The sequence below is a fragment of the Girardinichthys multiradiatus genome, chromosome Y, assembly GCF_021462225.1.
Source record: "Girardinichthys multiradiatus isolate DD_20200921_A chromosome Y, DD_fGirMul_XY1, whole genome shotgun sequence".
NCBI lineage: Eukaryota > Metazoa > Chordata > Actinopteri > Cyprinodontiformes > Goodeidae > Girardinichthys > Girardinichthys multiradiatus.
The window spans coordinates 32,388,912-32,412,488 of NC_061818.1; the positions used below are offsets into that span (position 1 = coordinate 32,388,912).

The 23,577-nt window shown below is 39.7% G+C and overlaps 1 protein-coding gene across 1 annotated transcript; it reads left to right on the forward strand.

Annotated features, from left to right (window-relative positions):
* Window positions 1–258: 258 nt before the first annotated feature.
* LOC124864709 (telethonin-like) lies at window positions 259–1,868 on the forward strand. The gene is made up of 2 exons (XM_047359587.1): window positions 259–531; window positions 621–1,868. Exons 1-2 carry the CDS (start codon window positions 383–385, stop codon window positions 1,000–1,002), a joined length of 531 nt encoding a protein of 176 aa, XP_047215543.1. The 5' UTR covers window positions 259–382; the 3' UTR covers window positions 1,003–1,868.
* The last annotated feature ends 21,709 nt before the right edge of the window (window positions 1,869–23,577 follow it).

The window sequence follows — 23,577 nt, forward strand, 5'->3', positions numbered from 1 at the left end:
TTCCTCTCTGTAGTCACAGCTGATGTGGAAAGAGCTGGGCCAAGAGATTAAAAAAGTGATTGAATGTACAATCTGAAAATCAGGGGATTATCAAACCAATTACCCTAAACTTCTTCTCTGTTTGCCCTCTAGGTCTCCGGGAATGAGCCACAGAAGATTCGGTGTCAGATGTCAGTACGCACTGCAAAGCAGAATGACAACATTGAGCAGAAATAGCAACACGGCGTGTATAAAAGCAGTAGACAGACCTGAGTCCAGGCAGACACATCCTCAAGGGCGACGAGGCTTGGAAACACATCCAGCTGAAGCATCCCAGATTTAAAGGAAGTTTTTAAGAAATTGGACGCAAAAAAGTATCTAAAATCTCCTTCTAGCAAAGAAGATGCCTTTCTGTAGCGTGCTGGAAAAGAGAAACGGAGTGGGGATGGGAGGTGAGCTGACCTGCAGCGTTTGGGAGGAGAACAAGGCAAAGAGGGAGAGCTACAGTGCCAACTGGCACAGTGTTACTCTCAAGACCCAACCTCAGGACAGGTGAGACACACCAGGTAGCCCAATGACATAGACCTCTAAAGTGAATGCTTCTATAGTTTCCAACTCAAATTTTTCTCTGACATCTACAGTCAGACCATGAACATGACTGATGACTCCTGCAGAGAGACCATGTTCCAGCAGTGGCAGTATCGCTCTCTGATTCAGAGCTGCCCTTTTGGAGTCTTCAGGGTGGGCACTGTGGAAAGAGGGGTGAGGGAGCACCAGCTGCTGCCAAAGAGAAACACCCTCCCACTGCCCATCTTTATACCTGCAGAGCTGGGTGTCAGGCTCGGACGCGGGACCCCACATACGGAGCAGGACCTGCAGCCCTTCCCAACGCCAGATGGCAGCAAGAGGAGCGTGGACGAGATCACCAGAGACCTCCCACCGGTCAAGCCGACTCTCATGGAGTTTGCCAAAGCACCCAAAACGCTGGGTCGCTCCATGTCCCAGGAAGCCCAAAGAGGCTGAGAGGAAACAGACAAAAGAAGTGAGGATGTTAAGGAAAGACAGATGGGATGACCGATGCAAAATAGATTTCACAGAGCAGAACTTGTTAGAAAGGATTATACCAAGATGTACATAAGTAGACTAGTGACATTTAGACAGTAACCGTAGAATTTTAGCACTACAAATGTCACATTTTATCAAAGCTGGAATTTGTTGTTCAGTGGAGTTACACGTATTTATGTGAAAGTATTTGCACTGTGATAGAGAAGGTGTCAGCTTCACCATAGGCTGATCATTGCCTGTGCTGGCCAGCTGTTTACACCCTAAACGCTGATATTCAGTGTGATGGTCAAACTATGCACTTTTGTTTTGAAAAGTGCTAATTATAGAAATAGTTAATGGATTAAGCCCATTTTATCTGATAAAAGACAGAAACTGATGTGTGTAGTAAATGTTCATGTATGAAGAAGTGATGTATGACGGAAAGAGGAAGGGTAAGAGGTGTGAGGAGAGAGAAAGCATGTCATGGAGAGTTGGTTGCCCTCCAGGAACCCAGAAGCTTCTGCCAACCTTTGATCTGACTGGAGAGAAGATAATGTTCTGGCATGGCCGCACACTGTTGGTGTGGATATGAGTATGTTCATGTGCACATTCAATTAAAATAAGCAAAGAAAATAATTAAGCTTAATCCTTCTTAGTTGAGTTGCAGCTCATTTGAACATTAAATAGATGGTCAGCCACAGTTTGCAGTGACTAAGTTTGGACATGGGTATAGATGTTCAATGTGTGTAATGATTTCTTTTTCTTAGAGATGTATTTTTAATATCAAAAGTTTAAACGTTAGTTATTTTTCTGAATGCACAGAAATGAATAAAACATTGAAATACTTTGGTTTCTAATGTGTTTTTTCCCTCAACGATTTTAATCAGGACCTACAAAAACAGCTGTAACAAAGTCATGAAATGAAATAATCACTAAAATGTTGAATTATGCATAGAAAACGGCTCTGTTGAAACGAGGTATAGGCCTATACTGTATAAAAACAGTTCATAAAAACAACCTTTTTTCTCACAGTGAAATTAAACCAAATTAAAACATTCCTGCTCTAGGGCAGTTATGATGACAATAACTATTTCATAGCCTAATCTATTGAAAGACATTAATAATATTGAAACTAGCATGGGCATTTCTAGTAAAATAACCATGCAAAAAAATCTAAAGAAACTAGCTGTCTGAGGTGACTGTTACTGAATATTCACTCTTTAATAGTCAAGAAAGAGGTTTCTAAATGGACAGAAAAAGCTAATAACATTTTGCAGCAGCTAATGATGGAGGATATATTAATGTCCAAAAGACTGAGGAAACTTTACAAAATAAAACTTTATACACGAAACTTTAGGATATCTACAGGAGCTGGTCATAAAATTAGAATATCATGAAAAAATTTATTTATTTCCCTAATTCCATTCAAAAAGTTAAATTTGTATATTATATTCATTCATTACACACAGACTGACATATGTCAAATGTTTATTTCTTTTAATTTTGATGATTACAACTGACAACTAATGAAAACCCCAAATTCAATATCTCAGAAAATTAGAATATTGTGAAAAGATTCAATATTGAAGAAACCTGGTAAACCCATTAAAAATGTGGAGGATATTCACAAAGAGTGGACTGCAGCTGGAGTCAGTGCTTCAAGTACCACCACGCACAGATGTATGCAAGACATGGGTTTCAGCTGTCGCATTTCTTCTGTCAAACCACTCTTGAACAAGAGAAGGTGTCAGAAGCATCTCGCCTGCACTAAAGACAAAAAGGACTGGGCTGCTGCTGAGTGGTCCAAAGTTATGTTCTCTGATGAAAGTAAATTTTGCATTTCTTTTGGATATCAAGGTCCCAAAGTCTGGAAGAAGAGAGGAGAGGCACAGAATCCACGTTGCTTGAGGTCCAGTGTAAAGTTTCCAGTCAGTGATGGTATGGGGTGGCATGCTATCTGCTGGTGTTGGTCCACTGTGTTTTCAGAGGTCCAAGGTCAACGCAGCCGTCTACCAGGAAGTTTTAGAGGACTTCAAGCTTCCTGTTACTGACCAACGTTATGGAGATGCAGATGTCATTTACCAGCAGCACTTGGCACCTGCACACAATGCCAAAGCTACTAGTACCTGGTTTAAAGACCATGGTATCCCTGTTCCTAATTGGTCAGCAAACTCGCCTGACCTTAACTTCATAGAAAATCTAAGGGGTATTGTGAAGAAGAAGATGCAATACACCAGACCCAACAATTTAGAAGAGCTGAAGGCCACTATCAGAGCAACCTGGGCTCTCATAACACCTGAACGGTGCCACACACTGATCAACTCCATGCCACACCGCATTGCTGCACTAATCCAGGCAAAAAGAGCCCCAACTATTACTCCAAGTATTGAGTGCTGTACATGCTCATACTTTTCATGTTCATACCTTTCAGTTGGCCAACATTTCTAAAAATGCTTTTTTTGTATTGGTCTTAATATTCTAATTTTCTGATACTGAATTTGGGGTTTTCATTAGTTGTCATTTATAATCATTAAAATTAAAAGAAATAAACATCTGAAATATATCAGTCTGTATGTAATGAATTAATATAATATACATGTTTAACTTTTTGAATTTAATTACTGAAATAAATCAATTTTTTCATGATATTCTAAATTTTATGACCAGTAGTTGTACAAACATTTGTTTAATTTAATATCAAATGACCCTGATGTATTTTTTAAACCAAGTTTTTATTTCCCATTTCAAGGTATGTCAAGGTTTCAAAAAGATAAGGCTTCAATACTGCTAAAAGTTTTAATAATTCCATTAATAAGGTTTAAAATCCTAATTAGAGAATGAAAGTGACTGAGTTCTCCAGTAAAGCAGTACTCCCCTTGCTGCTGCACACTGCTGGCCAGTTGATTGAAATCATAATAATAATTTATACTTTTTCCTCGCTTTCAAGACAGATTTGGATGTTTGGAAAAATTTCTGGTTGTGAAAAATGAGGAGTGCTGCTCAGTATTATTATCCTTATTGTGATAAAATTGTTTTGAAGCTTCAGGTGGCTGGTCTGCAGAGCGGTCAACCCCAGGCTCTGCCCTGTACACCACAATTAAACAGCACATATAAGAGCTTGTTAGAGCTGCATTACTCTATAAGGAGATCAGAGAAAACATATTGCACAGTAAACACTTGACAACTACTTCTAAATCTGTTTATTCTGTATTATCTTAGCAAAATTAGGAATAGTTGCTCCATTTGAACTTAAATTAGATCATAATATACAGGGGTAGGACAATGAAACTGAAACACCTGGTTTTAGACCACAATAATTTATTAGTATGGTGTAGGGCCTCTTTTTGCGCCCAATACAGCATCAATTCGTCTTGGGAATGACATATACAAGTCCTGCACAGTGGTCAGAGGAATTCTAAGCCATTCTTCTTGCAGGATAGTGGCCAGGTCACTACGTGATACTGGTGGAGGAAAACGTTTCCTGACTCGCTCCTTCAAAACACCCCAAAGTGGCTCAATAATATTTAGATCTGGTGACTGTGCGGGCCATGGGAGATGTTCAACTTCACTTTCATGTTCATCAAACCAATCTTTCACCAGTCTTGCTGTGTGTATTGGTGCATTGTCATCCTGATACACGGCACCGCCTTCAGGATACAATGTTTGAACCATTGGTCCTCAAGAATGGTTCGGTAGTCCTTGGCAGTGATGCGCCCATCTAGCACAAGTATTAGGCCAAGGGAATGCCATGATATGGCACCCCATACCATCACTGATCCACCCCCATGCTTCACTCTGGGCATGCAACAGTCTGGGTGGTACACTTCTTTGGGGCTTCTCCACACCGTAACTCTCCCGGATGTGGGGAAAATAGTAAAGGTGGACTCATCAGAGAACAATACATGTTTCACATTGTCCACAGCCCAAGATTTGCGCTCCTTGCACCATTGAAACCGACATTTGGCATTGGCACGAGTGACCAAAGGTTTGGTTATAGCAGCCCGGCCGTGTATATTGACCCTGTGGAGCTCCCGACGGACAGTTCTGGTGGAAACAGGAGAGTTGAGGTGCACATTTAATTCTGCCGTGATTTGGGCAGCCGTGGTTTTATGTTTTTTGGATTATAATCCGGGTTAGCACCCGAACATCCCTTTCAGACAGCTTCCTTTTGCGTCCACAGTTAATCCTGTTGGATGTGGTTCGTCCTTCTTGGTGGTATGCTGACATTACCCTGGATACCGTGGCTCTTGATACATCACAAAGACTTGCTGTCTTGGTCACAGATGTACCAGCAAGACGTGCACCAACAATTTGTCCTCTTTTGAACTCTGTTATGTCACCCATAATGTTGTGTACATTTCAATATTTTGAGCAAAACTGTGCTCTTACCCTGCTAATTGAATCTTCACACTCTGCTCTTACTGGTTCAATGTGCAATCAATGAAGACTGGCTACCAGGCTGGTCCAATTTGCCATGAAACCTCCCACACTAAAATGACAGGTGTTTCAGTTTCATTGTCCAACCCCTGTATATATATTGTTTTAAGTCTGGGTAAAAACCATGATACCATGAAACAGTAATATTTTTATAAATACCATGCCGTGCTGAGTCTTGATAAACTTGAGACAGAATGTCAACCACAGTAAACAATGACACATTTTTAATAAACAGATGATGCACAAGCAGAATTTCACTGTGAATCAAACAAATCTCAAAAAACATCACACCAGTTAGCTGAAAAGTTAATTATGGAAAACAGGATGACTTCCAGCAGGATTTTTATCTCCAACAGCTGAACATTAAGATGAATTTGACACGCTTTATTCACATTGTTTCTTATACATCACTAGCTGCATTTCTTGGCTGAATTTCAATCCCTCCTCTGAATATATTTATTTATTCATTTATTTATTTATTTCGACTTGAGGGTCTCATCACTCCTTTGTCACTCGATTGTTTCTCTGCAAGGGACAATGTATGGTGTTTTGATTTGATATTAATAGCTGGGTACACACAGGCCTTGCCCTAGAGACAGCCATATTGGCTGTCTCCACCCACTAGAGCTCTTAATCCTAGTGTTTTATCAGGAGATTCAGACACGCTGCATTCACTCCCTATCTTTAAAATCCACCCTCCTACTCTGCTGCCTGCTAAAATACTTCTCTTCTCACTCTGTATTGTCCGTGTACAATCCAGTCTTCAAACTGCAAATGAACCCTGAAACTATTTCCACTGTATGCAAGGGAATGCTGGAATTGAGATCAGCTGATTTGTCACAGTAGACAAGCTGACTTGCTGCAGCTGTGCCAGCAGAATGGTGCCCGTTGTGATGGCAAACTCAACACGTCTGTTGCTACGAGTTAAATGAGAACCAAAAGACATGGGTCAGTCTTCAACAGTGAAGATGTGAAAAGTTATAAGAGCTACATTTGATATTGTTCAAATACATAAATCCAATTTATGAAAGTCATTTTGATGCACATTCATCCCCAGAATTAAGTATTCTTCAAGATTCAGTTAGTAGTCTTGTGTGTTGTCCGTCAGCAGATAAATTGCATCTGCTGACTGTGGCATTAAGCTTGCTACTTAAATCCATCTTGTGTTAGATTGATCATTCCTCTTGCAAAATCTGCTGCTGTCCCCTACTGGATAGTTTGGGTATTGGAAGCTGATTTATAAACTGCAACTAAGATGGGAAAAAATGTTTGCTTGTTTTCTTTTTTGTTGGTTTTTGTTTGCTTGTTTTAGCCATTAAAAAGTATAATGATGAAAGAGTGCATTAAACCATCTTGTCATGCCAAGCAAATAATTTTATAATTCTTTATAGTGTACCCGGACTACAGGTTCACTAGAACATCCATAGAGAGAGACTCTACAGATATAATTTACAACTGCAAAATGCAAGAGAATCTTTCTTCTCTGAGATCATCGGCAAAAACATAAACAATGCTCGTGCCCTATTTGCCACGGATGACAGGTTATCAAACCCTCCTGTAACTGTAGCATCTGAACTCCCCTCGACCAGGAGCTGCAATGAATTTGCTAACTTCTTCACTGAAAAAACCCAAATGATCAGAGGGGCAGTCAGCACATCCACATCAACTCCAGTACCAAAGTTGTCTCTAGAAATAGAACTGATTGACAACATTTCCCGATTTCACCAAATAAACTACAAACACTTAGAAGAAATTAAACAGCAACTAAACTCTTCTTCCTGCTGTCTCGATGTTTTACCCACAGCTTTCCTTAAGAAAGCTTTGCCAGTCATAACGTCTGATTTAACTCAAATAATAAACATGTCCCTTCTGTCAGGTGTTTTCTCCCAGGCCCTAAAAACAGCAATTAAACCGCTATTGAAAAACAGCAACTTGGACAAGCTGCTACTGAAGAACTACAGGCCTGTATCAAACCTCCCCTTAAGATTATTGAAAAAGTTGTATTTCAGCAGTTAAACAACTTCCTAATAACGACCAACCACTTCGATATCTTCCAGTCAAGCTTCCGTGCTCACCACAGTACAGAGACTGCACTTGTCAAGGTGTTCAATGACATCAGTATAAATGTGGAAGAACCACAGTGCTGGTAATATTGGACCTTAGTGCAGCATTCGACAAAGTTGATCACTCCATTTAATTAGAGCACCTGGAAAACTGGGTCGGCCTTTCTTGAACAGCACTCTGTTTAGGACAGGTACCTTTTCATGTCAGTAGGTAACTTTACATCAGAGACCACAAAAATCACATGTGGCGTTCCCCGAGGGTCCATCTTAGGGCCCCTCCTATCTACATGCTCCCCCTAAATCAGATTGTAATAAACATAAGTTATCATAACTATGCAGACGACACACAGCTATACGTTACGATGTCACCAGGTGACTATGAACCCATTCAAGCGCTGGGTAAATGCTTAGAAGAAATCAATGCATGGATGGGCCAAAATTTTCTTCAACTGAATCAAAATAAAATTGAAGTAATAGTTTTTGGACCAAAGGAAGATTGTTTAAAAGTTAGCACGCAGTTTCAGTTAATACAGCTAGAAACCAACAATCAGGCTCCAAACCTGTGTGTAGCGATGGACTCAGACCTGAACCTTCAGAGGCACATAATGACAGTAACAAGGTTGGCCTTCTATCACCTAAAGAACATCTCCAGGATTAAAGAACTAATGTCACAGGACCTTGCAAAACTAATTCATGCGTTCATCTTTAGGAGAATTGATTACTGCAACGGTGTCTTCACAGGTCTGCCTAAAAAGTTCTCATACAGCTGCAGTTGATCCAGAACGTTGCTGCCCGCGTCCGCACTAGAACTAAGAAAGTTGAGCACATCACCCCGGTTCTAAAGTCCTTCCACTGGCTCCACGTATCTCAAAGAATAGATTTTAAAACTGACTTCTTGTCAGTGTATCAACAACCCAGACCTCTCAGGTCTTCTGGCTCAAATCTACTCTGCATACCCTGAACCAAACATGGAGAAACAGCTTTTAGTTCTCATGCTCCAGTAATCTGGAATAAACTCCCAGAGAACTGTATAACACTGAAACCCTAAGTTGCTTTAAATCAAGATTAAAAACCTATTTGTTTAGAGTGGCCTTTGACTGTGTTATCTAAACAGGTTAGGTTTTCAGTCCAACGGTCCTTTAATTTTCTTATCCATCATTCTATTCTCTTTATTTTTTATAATTACCTCTGTTGTTTGATTTTCTGTATCATTGTAATATTTTTCTTTATGGACAGTGCCTTGAGTGCCATGTTGCTGAACAGCGCTATATAAATAAACTTGACTTGACTTAAAATTAAATTTGAAAAAGGGTCAACAGTTAACACATCACATATGTACAACCATCAGATACAGGAAAGGTCAGGAAACATGATGAATCTTCTGTGTAAAATATGTTATTTATATGTGTCTCACCAAAAAAGCCAACAAGGCAAAAATCCAGGATAAAAATCCGTCTCACATTGCTTCAGCATAATAAAGTTTTTAGACATTGGTTTCTGTGCAGCTCTTCTGAGGTCCTGCTACAGCATGAGTTATGTTGGGGTTTGGACTATGGAAAATTGCAACCTCGATTCTTTTCTCCCCCCTCCCCCCATGCTGTTGTAGAATTACTGCTGTCTTTGCCATCAATGTACTGTAAATGGCTCAGTTTGACAGATTTCATGTTAGAATACTTTTATATATAGTGATATAATCTTTTAGATAAGAGGAACAGAAATGGCAGTAGCAGAACTAGTTTTTTTTAAAAGTAGATTTTAAAAATATATATATTTTCAACATATGAAACCATACATCACATACATGGGAAGCAAACCATTGTTCACAAGACCAGTATTGAATTGTCTAAAATAAGTCAGACTGTAAAGGTTTTAAGTACTCAGTCCATTTAGTCTAGGTTTTGAAAAATGGGTCCCTTTGCATCTTGAGGGAGAAAGACAACTTTTCCATGACATATTTCGTGTACTATGTTTATTAAGACTTCAATAGTTGGGGATTCCACTTTCAGCCATTTTTTGTAATGGCTTTCTTGCTTGCAACAAGTAACACATCAAGTTATCTTTTATTCGTATCTTTTCAATTTGCCAGAGGTACTGCCTTTCACATGAGGGGAATGTTAGCTCCAAATACATGTTCACATATTTCTGTTCAATAATTAATCATAACCTGACAACCCCAAAAAATATTGAAGTGGTTGGCACCAGTGGCCCCACACCCTCTCCAAAATGCATCTCTGCTATACCTCGATAACTTTGTAGTAAAGTATCTAACTACGTTCTTCCAACTGAACTCTTGTCAACATCCTATCCCATATACCAGTATGGAGAATATTCTTTTTCTCTAACCTCGTACCTAAGGAACATATCTTCTTGAAAGCTTAGATGTAAGAAATCTTCATCTTTTAACTTATCATCCTATACACATATTAAGCTGTAAATGGTCCTTATTTATCTTAAACATAAATCACCATAAAAAGAAATATGAATTTAAATTACCCTCCACATCTGAATAAACTTTAACTGAATTTAGGCTCCCACAGAGAGTAAAAAAATTTACAGTAATTTGTTACTTTCAATGGTCGTTTTGTATTCACCACAGGCAAACATGGCATTCATGTGTTCTCATTTAAATTCTCTGTGTTCTGGCTATACATTATTGCCGGCATCCACGATGGATGTCACAAAGTGCAGCTGATTGGCAGATCGAGAGATGGGAGTTGCAGAGATGGGGAAGCAAAAAGGAGGAGTTAAACAATTCAGTGAAATCTCTTTAAACAAAACCTTTTCAAAAGGGGATAATTTCAGGAAAAGCTTAAAATGAAAGAGCTCGGATCTAAACAGTTGAACATCACAATTAATCAGGAGTCCAAAGACGGGGAAACTCTACACTCAGTTATTTTTCAGGACCTGGTTTAGCAGAAAGGCTTGGCTAACTGCATTTACCGAGGCTGATGCTTTAGTCAGCTTTCCCTGCCTCCTTTTTTTAAAGTTAGGATCTGACCCAGCAACTGGTAGCAGAAGAAAAGTCTATAGAGACAGTGTATTCCTAACAACTTGAACTACAAAAAAGTAACTTTAGTCATTTTTAAAAGTCTATCAAAAATTTGGCAATGATGATTGCCTCCGTGTTATTCATTCATGCATATGATGGATATGATACAGACTACCTTACTGCTGCCCAAGAACAGCTGCATAGCAGCCATGGAGCAATTTTCAAGTAGGATGGACGCTTTATGGTATCACCACGGGAAACATGAGAGATTTACCACAGCAAAGGTAACATATTCCAAAATAAAAGCATTCAAAGTAACCAAAGGGTCCAGTAAAGACCAACCATCTACAGACCCAGAACTCTCAAGCAACAGCAATTCAGATAGAGTACCAGCAGTCAGCAACTCATTCATTCAGTGACAAAGACATGACCTTAGTGGACCCTACGTCATCCATCAAGCAGACACACAAAAAAGCTAGACAGACATCAGGTGTCATGAAAAGAAGACAGAAAAGGAGGGTAAACCTTAAAGAACAGTTAAAGCAACCACAGAAGACTGATTGAGGTAGAACATGGGTTAAACTCCATTACTGTTTTTATTGCAAACGAGCCAATTTAAAAATCTAATGACATCTGGAGTGCAAACTTAAGGATGAGTCAGAGGTGCTTATGCTTTCAGTTTTCCAATTGGCTCCAAAAGGCCAAAGCTGTTGGAGTCCCTTCTCAATAAGGGTGACTGGGAACACAAGTCTTGGAAGAAGGTGAAATTACAATATGGCAATTGCCATCAAGGAAGGGAGATATAAAGGATTACTTGCACTGCCAACACTGTCATGCACTGTTTAAGCAAACAGAACTTGGCGACTTGCAGGAACTGCAGTGAAGAGCAACAGAGTGACACCATGCATGAAGAAAAGAATGGTCAAAGAAGAATACAAAAAGCTGCCTCCTATCTGCTTTCAATCTATTATCTGAGGGATTACAAAACCATCTATAATATGATGCAGGGTGAGAGGACCTCAGACTTCAGAAATCATGTCATTTGTAATTATGGCGATACATTAAAAGAATAGGAGCAAGCCCAGCACAGCTATATGGGTTAGAAGATGTTGCCAAAGATGTTAAGACTGTTAAGGTCTTCAGAATCTATGTGACCCAACCAAATCTGAGGTGGCAATTAAAGCTGCAAGAGGGTTCTGGGTGCACAAAGTGCATTTCAGAGTAAGGGAAGTCATCTACTGCCATTAAAATTGGATTTTCTTTGAAGGAGGTAACTGAAGTTTGGATTGGACATTGCTCAATGGCATCGGATATTTTGACCGAAAAGAAGGCAAAGGAATTTAAGAAGCTGCTGGAAAGCTCTTGGTCAAGCTATGGTCAAAAAATGCCCATAGTACCATGTAACAAAGACAGCGGAACAAAGAAGTCCCTCTGACAGAGGATGCTATTGCGCTGCAGAATTACTTGTGAAAAATAGATGAGGCAAAGAAGAAAGCTGAAGAACTCAAGTACTACTGCATAGAAAATGTTGATAGTCTTCTTGCATAAATCTGTTTAACTAGAAGCATGTAGGAGGAGCATCATACTTGACCTTAGAAACATATAGGAAATGAGTCACAGGCTTAATCATTTAGTTACTTGTGAAAAGAGAGGGAGGAAAGTGCCTTTTCCCCCCTCACAGAACGCACTACGACATCTCTTGATATCCTAAGCAAGAAGTGAAGGTAAGTTGGCATGCTCAACTAAAACCCATGTGTTTGCAAGGAATGGGAAGACCACAAACATCTGTGGCTGTGACTGAAAAAGGTTTGCCAAAGACACAAAGGCAAGCAATCTGGAACTTTTTCACTCAACAAAACTAAGAAAACATGTTGCTACTTTTGTCAGCTTCTTGACCTTATCAAGAACTAGAACAAATGGCTCATTTCATGTGACATGACATAAGCATGCATTGTGATTATTATTGTTAAACAGATTAGACTTTTCACATAGCCAAAAATCAGAAAACGTCTGTTTGCATTGGAGAGTGGTGCCAGGTCTCTGAAAGGGGGACATTTAAATAATCTACACTCTACAGTCTTAGGACAAATCTAACTCAAAGAATTTTGGACTCAAAGAAAAACAGACAGTAACTGCAATCATCTTAGATTATGATGGTGAGTTTGAAGATGATTGTGATATTAATGATGAAGAGGTGTGATTCACAAGTTTGTCAAGGAAGCCCACAAAAATGAGCTAACAAAAGACATGCTAATAATGATGGTGGTAGAGAACCGTTTCATCTGTCCAATAAAAAGAAACCCAATGAAAGCCAGAACTGCTCGGACTGCTCAGTTTTCCAGATGGAGAGGAGCTTCGCACGACTCAACCCATCCTTTCAAGAGATGGAAGATGATGAAAACCAAAAGGCAAGAACCTGAGCATGGCAATCATGATGAATCAGATACGGAACAGTTTGATCTATTCGCTGAACGGGAACCCATTAAAAGGACAAAACTCAACTAAAACTCGGGGAGAGGGAAGAAAATGCTGAGTGTCACACAATGCAATCCCCATTTTACAAAGATGGCTAGTCTCTGCTAATGTACTTCTGTACTTCCACTCGTTATAAAATGGGAGAGTGCACAACAAGTCAAAGGGCCTGGTCATGACCCCAAAACAGCCCACATGGGTTGGCGTGCATGGACAAAAAACGCTGACCTTAAGTCATGTCTGTCTTCATCTTTTACTGTAATCACAAATCTTTCAGTGCTAGGTGGGGTGACCTGTCAGTCACCTTGGATGGCACCTGGGTGTCCGATCAGGTTGATGAGACCCTGGCCACCACTATAGCTCCACCCCTACGGAAAGGGGTCAGGTCCTCCTCTTAGTCATACACTTGGTTAGAGCTTTCATTCTATGTGTGACAGTTTAAAAGGATAGATTTGTTATGGCTGGATTTCTGCTGTCTTGAAAGTTCAATCTAAAACTTTCACAGCGGTTCAGACCATTTTGTAAAGCTTTCCACAGCCATCACATTTACATTAGATGTCTATTTGATTATGTTTTTTGGCTAGTGGATAGCCAAAAAACAAGCATCAAAATGAATGAGGAAAGGGTGCTTTGATTAAAGTGTTTTGCATCTGGATACAACTTTTTCAACAATTTGTGGTGATCCACAATCTTTTGGTTTAAATATACACAAAGACCTTGGGAAAACATTCAAAAAAGTACAATACTTACTATCTGATGTAGTAAGAGGAGGTGGACCCAGTGTGGATTGGCAGACATTAAATCTCCAAATGGTAGGAACATTGTTTAACAAACACCATGATTACACTGCCTTTACTCCCAGATCATTTGATTCTTCACATAAAATCACATCCACTGACTTGTTGTTCCTCTCCATAATTTCATAGTCAAAATTTAGTTTTCTCAAATTCAGCTCCTGCAATGTAACATGTTCTTTAAAATACTTAAACAAAAGCCTCAAGTTGTACTCGGTAATACTTACAAAAATGTCTTTCATCGCAACTGAGAAGATTTCAGTTGTGTGATTTCAGTGAATTTGAAACACATGAACTCTTCACCCACAAAATATAAGAGAGGTGTACAAGCTATTTGCATTTCTTTCGTGTGGCCAGACCAAACAAGCAAAGTCCAAATTATCCCCAGTAACCTGTCAAACATAGCCACGGTATTGTGTAATGACTAATCCATCAGTTTCCAACACTTTAATGTCTCCAATAGGTGCAATAAATTCACTAAAACTTTACCATTTGAGATCGTGTGCATGAAACAAGGCGGTGTTTGTTGACAAAAATAGAATTCCATTTTAAAGAGAAGTTTTGTAATGCAAAATATATTGCACCCAATTTCTGAGTACCTCGGTTTGAGTCGAGAGAATTTGCGACCTCAAAACAATCACAGAACATCTGGATCTGCATGGTGTGCTTTTCAGCTGAAAACAGGGCATGACCCTTAAAAACAGATCCACCCTAAATATCCAAGTCTTGAGTCATCAACAGCTGAGCTTAACATTTACGTTATGTATGGACTTAATATCAACTCCAAAGTAGATAACTACAATCTGATCTTATGTTCCAGTCTTATTTTGCCTTATTTTAAATCTTGATCCAATTCCACCTACAACTAGTTTTAAAGTTTCCCACTTGCCAGATAAAAATTTTGATCTTTTGTATTCTAATTTCCCCTCGGGGATCAATAAAGTATCTTTGATTTGAATTGAATTGAATTTGAATTCTGAGTTAAAATTGTGAAAGGATTCTCTAGCTCTTCAGAACATGCTTAAACTTTCTTGCACATTAGTGTCTCTTTCATCGCTAAATGCATGCTTTAGGACCGTTTCTTTAGTGTGATGTTGGATGTCTTTTACAATCTCTTCCATGGAAATCACTACAGAGCTCACTTAACATTGGACAACACCCACAGTGTTCAGAAATGACTGCGGCACTATTTACAAGGTCTACTGAGTCAGCCTGTAAAGTTTCAGTCACTGTTTCAACATTGGTTGAAACATCACTTGTGAACAAGAACATTGTCGTCAGGTGAAAACTCACCTTTCCCACATTCTTATAAACCGCTAAGATGACACCTGTTGAGATTCTTTCTAAAACTAGGAAACTTGGCAAAGAACACAAACATCCTACTTGACCACATTTAAGATAAAATGCCCTGCCAATACAGAGACCATGGGTTACTTTAAGGTGTTTAGTGTATCATGGTCACCTTTGCAGGCAAAACACTTCATTGTTTGATCTTATGCTAACAACATTTTCTGAAACCCTAGGGTTTGCATTTGTTTCTTCAACATCTATGTTGTAAACTGTTGTTTGGAGAAAAGTGAAGTTGGTCAAGGAAGAACTGTATGATGTTTCAAAGGCATAATGGGCATTAAAGGGCTCATCAAGAACTCCTATGGAACATGTTGCCATACATGGAATAGTGTAGGTGTTGATCACAAGAGCACATGGATGCTGCTTTGGATGGAACGCTGAGCAAGAAGTAGGTTGCATAATATTGTCTAGATGCTGCTGTACATCAATTCCAGCCTACAAAGAAAAAAAAAAAAAGCATTTGACAAAAGTATTTAGTGGCAAATTTCTGAATGAAGATCAGACAGAATCAGTTTGAATTGTAAAGGTGAAGAGATGGAAAGTTTATTTTAAACAGCTATTTAGCCTACCTTTAGGAATCTGATGAGATGATCCACCACTTGAGATCCAGACATCTTTCATCCTTGTGCAGCTGGTGGTAGCAGATGTAGCACCTGCAAGATAGCAGGCATGTCACTATCCCAGCCTACAGATCAACAACAGGTTACCAACATCTCACAAACATAGCAATTTGTCACAGTTACCTGGAAGACCAACATACCATTCTCAACTTCAGCCGCCAACTTTGCTTTCTGCAATAAAGCCAAAAGATCAGTGGTGGGTATGGGTCCATGGGTTTCCTTTATAGCGTTTGCTTTGAGACTGGTGGGCCACTTCTCCAAAAATCTGTTGGCAGTGACCTCGCCTAACAGGAGTCTGAAATCTTGTTCCATCGGAAATGCAAGAATAAAAAACAATCCAGTGATAAACGTTGAATGTTACTCTGGATATTTCAGTAATTTAACAAATGAAAATGTTTTACCAGTCCTTGTGTGTCCAGAGACCGCAGAAAGACAGAAGACATCTGCTGCTTTCTTTATCTTCTCACAGACAGTGTCATCATCAGCAGAGGGTCTCAAAACAGCAATAACTGCTTCCACTTTCTCATCAGACAACACTGTCAACAGTAAAAGGCCTGGATTGGCACACCACCTTAAAAAATAAAAATAAATGTTGACTCCTGGCCACACATTTTACATTGTATCAATATCATATTGAGACTAATGAGAAAACCTCTGCAGTTTCTTTGAATGGTATTTAAATGCCATGAATGCCTGAACCGCTCTCTGGATCACAGTAATGCTCCTACTTAATTAAATACAAGCAGATTGATTATTCCATATGCCTAATGTTGCAAGAAGCCTTTTACTAACATATCTACATTTTGAATGATCCCTGTGGATACATCACTGACACTTTTGGGGGGGAATCCTGATTTTAATGTGTCATTAAACTGGCACTGGATAGCATTATTAAAAACAATTCAACACCTAAAATGTTTATTTGTGGCCTATGTGTATGATTTGTACTCATGTGCTTAAGTCAGTACACACATTTCAGAGCAAAATACATATACTACGTTAGAAACTTTTGAATCACATGTAAGACTGGAAAAGTACATAAGTAAATGTAACAACTTCCGGGTTAGATGTGGCATGGCCTTTTAATGTGGACTTCCTTCAGCAGTGACTTCCTTTTCTGATGGGTCACACATTGTGAAGTTCAGAATTCCCTCATCAGAGTGGTCAAAGATGATAGAGCAGCACCTGTACAAAAATATTAAATAAAGGGAACTCTAATACTCCCATACCAGCTTTTAAATTAAACATAAATACATCTGTGAATTGTCAGTGATTACCAGGTTTATCATTGCTCAATGTCACTCAGAAGGTTCCAGGTGAGTGCTTGGCTATTTCGTCAAAAACATCAACCTCTGTGTCAAACTAGTCATACACCTTGATCTTGCTGTCGGCCTTCTGGCATGTTAAATTTTAGGCACACTGTGAAAACAAATGTTAAAGAAACTGAATGTTATAGAACCGTCACATTTACTGCTGATGAGTAACAAAGGGTGAGCTATGTAGAACAGTGGTGTCCAAAGTCAGTCCTCAATGGCCAGTGTCCTGCATGTGTTGTCTTGGTTCAACTCAGCTGAACTTAATGAGTGCTTAATTAATTGGCCTATGCAGACCTTGATGATACACAGAAGGTGAATTAGTCATTCGAATCAGATGTGTTGGAACAGGGACAAATCTAACACGTGCAGGACAACCATAACCCCACATTTTAACAGCTACCAATAAATGTGCTTCAAGGGTAATGCACTTTTTTTTTAAACGTACAAACATTATTTTCAGATTAACATTAGCTTAGCTGCAAATGCATGACAATCTAAGTTTATAACAGCGGTTGTTTTAATAAGGTCTGGCAATCTGAAGCTAAACCAAACCAAACTGCATATCAAGGCATTGAAAGCTCCAGATTCTAGGATCTGTAGTTTATCTGTCTATGTTATGGAAGACATCTTGGAATTCGTTATACGCAACTGACAACAACCAAAGATGTAAGTGAAAGATGGTGCATAAAAGCAATCATGTTGAAGTAATATACATTTGTCACAAACTGAAGTTTATCTTTTAGAAGGCCAAACTTCAGATTGCACAACTTAATTTATGCAACCAGTTAATAAGAACGGGGCCTTCAGTGCTTCAGTGTTTTCTGAGCAGCAAAAACTGCGACAGTGGTCATACAGACAGTGATGCCCTATATTGAGTCATTCTCTGAACACAGCCTTATTTAAGCAAATCTCTCTGTATATTTCAATTATATTAGTCAATGTTTTAAAATCTTTAACCAGCTCAACGACAAATAAATACCCCAAACAAATAGAGCAGGTGTTTGCTACTCTGGAAACACTGGACCAAATGCGAAATGGGCCCATTTTTGAGGTATGAATATACATAAAAATAAAGTTGCCATTTGTGATAAATTATTTGTAGTATTAAAAAAACAATTTCACTGAATGTGATTAATAGGAAACACTACATTATGGTAATCATTTACGGTCAGACAGATAGCTAGCTGCAGTTATTAACACATACGCCTCATATTAATTTGGATAAGCTAACGATGCATTACACGTGAATTGTTAAAATATTCTTAGAATTAAATTTAATGTCATTATGTTTATAAAATGATTTAAACTTCATAAAAAATTATCTCTCCACAACAACCAGGCACAAGCGGGTGGCTAACATTAACAAGTGGTAATGTGGCCATAATGCGCAGGCAGTTCACCCGTTACAGTTGATGAGAGTCCAGTATTCACATCAGCACTCTCTCATGCAACTCTGACGATACCTCGATAGAGGAAACAGGTGCAGGGTTGCCAACCCCAACACGACGTAATATAGCGATAAAGTGATTCTACTTTTCTGTAACATATCAATTTCCAAGTCATGGACTGCATTAATAGACCTGTGACAACATTGCAATCCTCAGTTCACAGCGTTTTTGGTTATCTTAATTATGTTTTGACCAGCACCAGATTCCATTGGTACAGCAAAAGACTTGTAACTTGGAACCCTATACGAGACCTATGCTTTATTGTGGTGCCATATTCGTTCAAAACATCAAGTTATGCTCGGGTTTCTGTATTACAATACTTCCAACGAGCTTTGGAGTTGTCCTCTGGGATAGGGCCAGTCCTGTCATTCCACTCTGTTTTTTTTTGTTTTTTTTGTTTTTGTTTTCTTGTATTTTCCCCACTTTGGCATGATCTGTCCTTCAACGTCAAGTCGAAGCTTAAAAAGTAAGGCTTCTAGGCCAAAGCACCTTAGTTGAACTCTTTGGAGCATTTACAGTTGACATTGACCAACCTAAATTTACAGTTGAAAGTTGATTAGCTGAAAAATGATATCAAGTTCAAAAGATTTTCAACATTTCAAAATAAACTAACTAATGAAATGAGTGCAAGGACACATTTTATTGAGATGTGCAAGTTTTTACCTTTTTTGTCACAGACTGATGACAGTTTTAAGAGAAGTTTCCACTTTCCTATGAATAATTTCTAAGAAACTGTCAAGTGTTATCAAAATCAGCCCAAATTTTACCAACTTGCCCAAAGCTATTTTTTCCAGCTTGTGCTCAACAGAAGCCCAATTGGATACCCGACCTGGCAACTTTGTTTCCAGCCCATACACAACATAAAACCCATCCACCCCAATAAAAATCAGCCCAAAACTCAACCTCTCTTGAAACTCTTTAAAAGCGTAAAACTATTACAAACATAATAAAGAACATGTCATAACCACACAACTGCACCAAAACAAAGAAATAGGGTTGCACAGACAGGCTCCCCACAAAGTATGCAATCAGGCAACCAAATAACAAACACACAAGATCACATTCCTGATCATGCCGTCATAGCTCAAAGTTTCTCTTATCATGTATTTCAGATTGTTAGGGCTTTGTCAACCTTGAAAGAGAATGACAAACAGCAAATAAGCTGTAGACTGCTGCATTTCATCGAGGAGGAATTTTGTTTCCTACCCTATCACTCGCTCTCTGTTGCAACCCCCACCATAATTTTGATGTCCATGCCACACTTCTATAAAAACAAATGACTGCATCTGATATTCCATTTAGAGTCCAAGAGCTCAAGGCCCAGATACATCCTGACAAAAGTGCAGTCTTTCATATTTTTAAAAGACACAAAAGATAATTGTCAGAATTCATAACGTGACACAATTATCCATCTTTAGGCTCAGGGCTGGGCAGACAACAAAAATATTTTCATATTGCACACAGTTGTGTGGCTGACTCTAAAGGATGCCCAGTTCTCCTGTACTCTAAGCCGGCAGCTAGTTCCACAGTGCAATCGCCCCTCTCTTCCTTCATTGAACATTCATTGAACGTCTTATCTTGTCGTTCCGGAGCTGCATGCAATTTGTTGCAGAGGACGCTAAACATTTGTTCAGACATCCAGAAGCCCTGCAACCAATTCACGTTATTGAAACCAGGAACAACAACATCCCACCACTAGGAGGCAAAGTTAATCACCCAGATCGACGGTCTGCAAAGGTAAATTTGCAACAGGACAGCCATCTGAAACACACAGCATACGTATTACAATAACTAATATCTTCAATTATTAAAGGGGACATACCATGTAGAATCCACATTTTTAGCCTTTAAATACATTTTGTTGTGTACTTAGAGTCTGTAGGAGTACCAAAAAAGTTGGATTTAGTCTTTACAGGTGCTGATATAGATATGTTTATATTCTGTTTGGATCATATTTTTCAATCTGTTCAGTTTTCTCCTGTCCCTATTGTTTTTTTTTTTACATCACAGAGTCTGCTGCGGAACAGCTAAAGAAGGTAATGGACCTCCAGCTAACCAATTTCGTGAATCCGCCATTTTTATTTCTTACTGTGATTTCGTAGTACAAGCTCAAGTATGCGGAAGCTGCAAGTGGATAAGTCTAAATGTTCGGTTGTTGGGTGTATCAACCCACACAATTCATCAAACTGTCCCCCAGCATCAGAACCTTTTCGAAGTGTCTGATTAAATTTTATTTTTCATGGAAATGTTTCCACATCAGTGGGGAAATTTCTCTTTGTTTGCACGAAGCACTTAAGGACGAGTGCTTCAGCAAAATCCACCAGTATCAGGAAAGATTTGCCAAAAGACTTCATCTGATTAAGGAGTCAGTTCCTTCTGTCTATGGAAACGATGGAAGCAGTAAAGCGGTAAGCTGCAAATATTGCTAAAATGACAACAAACATTATTTTAGACATTCATTGTACGTTAATATGACGTGCTGGCCATTGTTTTGATAGCAGTAGCATTATGCCTTCTGCTCCTGCTGTCAGGGTCTGGAGTCATCCGCTACCTGCTATTAACACTCTTCCAAAACTAGGTGCCGCCAGCAGGAGATTGCCAAGGACTACAGGTGTCACTCGTTGGTTCATCAGCCGGGAAGCATAAAAGGGATGGATTGCAGTACTTCGTTGCCTGAGTGCTTTGCCCTCCGTGGTAATCTTTCTGGTCAGCTCTGAAACCTGTTTCTTGCAAGTTTTTTGTGCAAAAAATTGAAAGACTTTTCTCTGAACCTGAAAACTTTAACTTCCTCCTGTTACCCATTCCAGGTGTGATCTCTGGCTGATCTGATCCAGAACCAGACCTCTGTTTGTGGTGCGGACTCCTTCTTGGACTAAGACTGAACCTGGCAGACTGTGTTCCTCTCCTGACTCTGTGCCTCTCCCTGGTGGGTTCCATGACCCCCCACCAGTAAGAAACCTTAACCCTTAGGCCACATTCTGAGGTTCAGTCTCTAACCGTTTCCCCCTTTTGTTTCACACAGTGACAGGGATTAGGCTCACTGCTCTCATTAGTGCCTGGCCGTGTTTTCAATAATCTCCAACTAAACTGTTCTTGTTTTCTGAGGGTCTCTGCATGTGGGTTAAGTCGGCAATAAGAACCATGACACCTGCTCTGGGTCAGACTCTGGCTCGGACATGTGTTGGATGGACAAGTTGTTGACATCTTTAATCAGTTTGGGAATAGATGTTTCTCCACTGCTAGATAATTGTATCTCTGTTATCAAACTACAAAAATGACCAAATGGGGTGGAGGGGAACACTGCAACCTAGAGGGGTTGAGGTGTGTAGTGCCTCAATAGCATTTAAAGAGACTGCACCAAAACAAGTTGCCCTCAGATGCACCTCAGAACAGGGGTAAAAAGGGCCTGTGGAGAAACAATAACAAGAAATTCAGACCAAAGCATTACAGTTCCACTTTATATAGATCAAAACTGAATGATTTAGGTGTGAAAAGGAAGAATTTAAAAGGCTTGTCAGGATCTGCCAGTTTGGGCTTTGTTTTTGGTTTATTTTGCTGTTAAGTGTCAGTTTCTTATGTTGAGTAGTTTTCCTATGTTTAGTTATTTCTTCTGTTATCCTGGTGTTTGGTTTAGTTCTGTCTGTACTTCAGCGCCTTTACCTCTAGTGGTTCATCCTCCCTTGTTCTTAGATCCCACTTTTGTTATTGTTTACTTGTTTGTTTCCCTTAATATTAGTTGTTCTCCCCAGCCTTACTTCTAGTATAGTTTTCTCTCGCTTAGTTCTTCATGTTTATTTCTCCCTTCCTGGTTTATTATTCACCTGTTGTCACTTCTCATTGGTCTACTCCTTTCCTCTACCTGCATATACAGGGGTTGGACAAGGAAACTGAAACACCTCTCATTTTAGTGTGGGAGGTTTCATGGCTAAACTGGACCAGCCTGGTAGCCGGTCTTCATTGATTGCACATTGCACCAGTAAGAGCAGAGCGTGAAGGTTCAATTAGCAGGGTAAGAGCACAGTTTTGCTCAAAATATTGAAATGCTCACAACATTATGGGTGACATACCAGAGTTCAAAAGAGGACAAATTGTTAGTGCACGTCTTGCTGGCGCATCTGTGACGAAGACAGCAAGTCTTTGTGATGTATCAAGAGCCACGGTATCCAGGATAATGTCAGCATACCACCAAGAAGGATGAACCACATCCAACAGGATTAACTGTGGACGCAAGAGGAAGTTGTCTGAAAGGAATGTTCGGGTGCTAACCCGGATTGTATCCAAAAAACATAAAACCACGGCTGCCCAAATCACGGCAGAATTAAATGTGCACCTCAACTCTCCTGTTTCCACCAGAACTGTCCGTCGGGAGCTCCACAGGGTCAATATACACGGCCGGGCTGCTATAGCCAAACCTTTGGTCACTCATGCCAATGCCTAACGTCAGTTTCAATGGTGCAAGGAGCGCAAATCTTGGGCTGTGGACAATGTGAAACATGTATTGTTCTCTGATGAGTCCACCTTCACTGTTTTCCCCACATCCGGGAGAGTTACGGTGTGGAGAAGCCCCATAGAAACGTACCACCAGACTGTTGCATGCCCAGAGTGAAGCATGGTGGTGGATCTGTGATGGTTTGGGCTGCCATATCATGGCATTCCCTTGGCCCAATACTTGTGCTAGATGGGCGCGTCACTGCCAAGGACTACCGAACCATTCTTGAGGACCATGTGCATCCAATGGTTCAAACATTGTATCCTGAAGGCGGTGCCGTGTATCAGGATGACAATGCACCGATACACACAGCAAGACTGGTGAAAGATTGGTTTGATGAAAATGAAAGTGAAGTTGAACATCTCCCATGGCCTGCACAGTCACCAGATCTAAATATTATTGAGCCACTTTGGGGTGTTTTGGAGGAGCGAGTCAAGAAACGTTTTCCTCCACCAGTATCACGTAGTGACCTGGCCACTATCCTGCAAGAACAATGGCTTAAAATCCCTCTGACCACTGTGCAGGACTTGTATATGTCGTTCCCCAAGACAAATTGACGCTGTATTGGCCGCAAAA

Excerpts from the sequence above, each read along its gene's own strand:
- LOC124864709 (XM_047359587.1), top strand. The coding sequence starts at position 383 with ATGCCTTTCTGTAGCGTGCTGGAAAAGAGAAACGGAGTGGGGATGGGA. Across the intron at positions 532-620 it reads AAGACCCAACCTCAGGACAG|TCAGACCATGAACATGACTG; the intron begins GTGAGACACACC and ends TGACATCTACAG.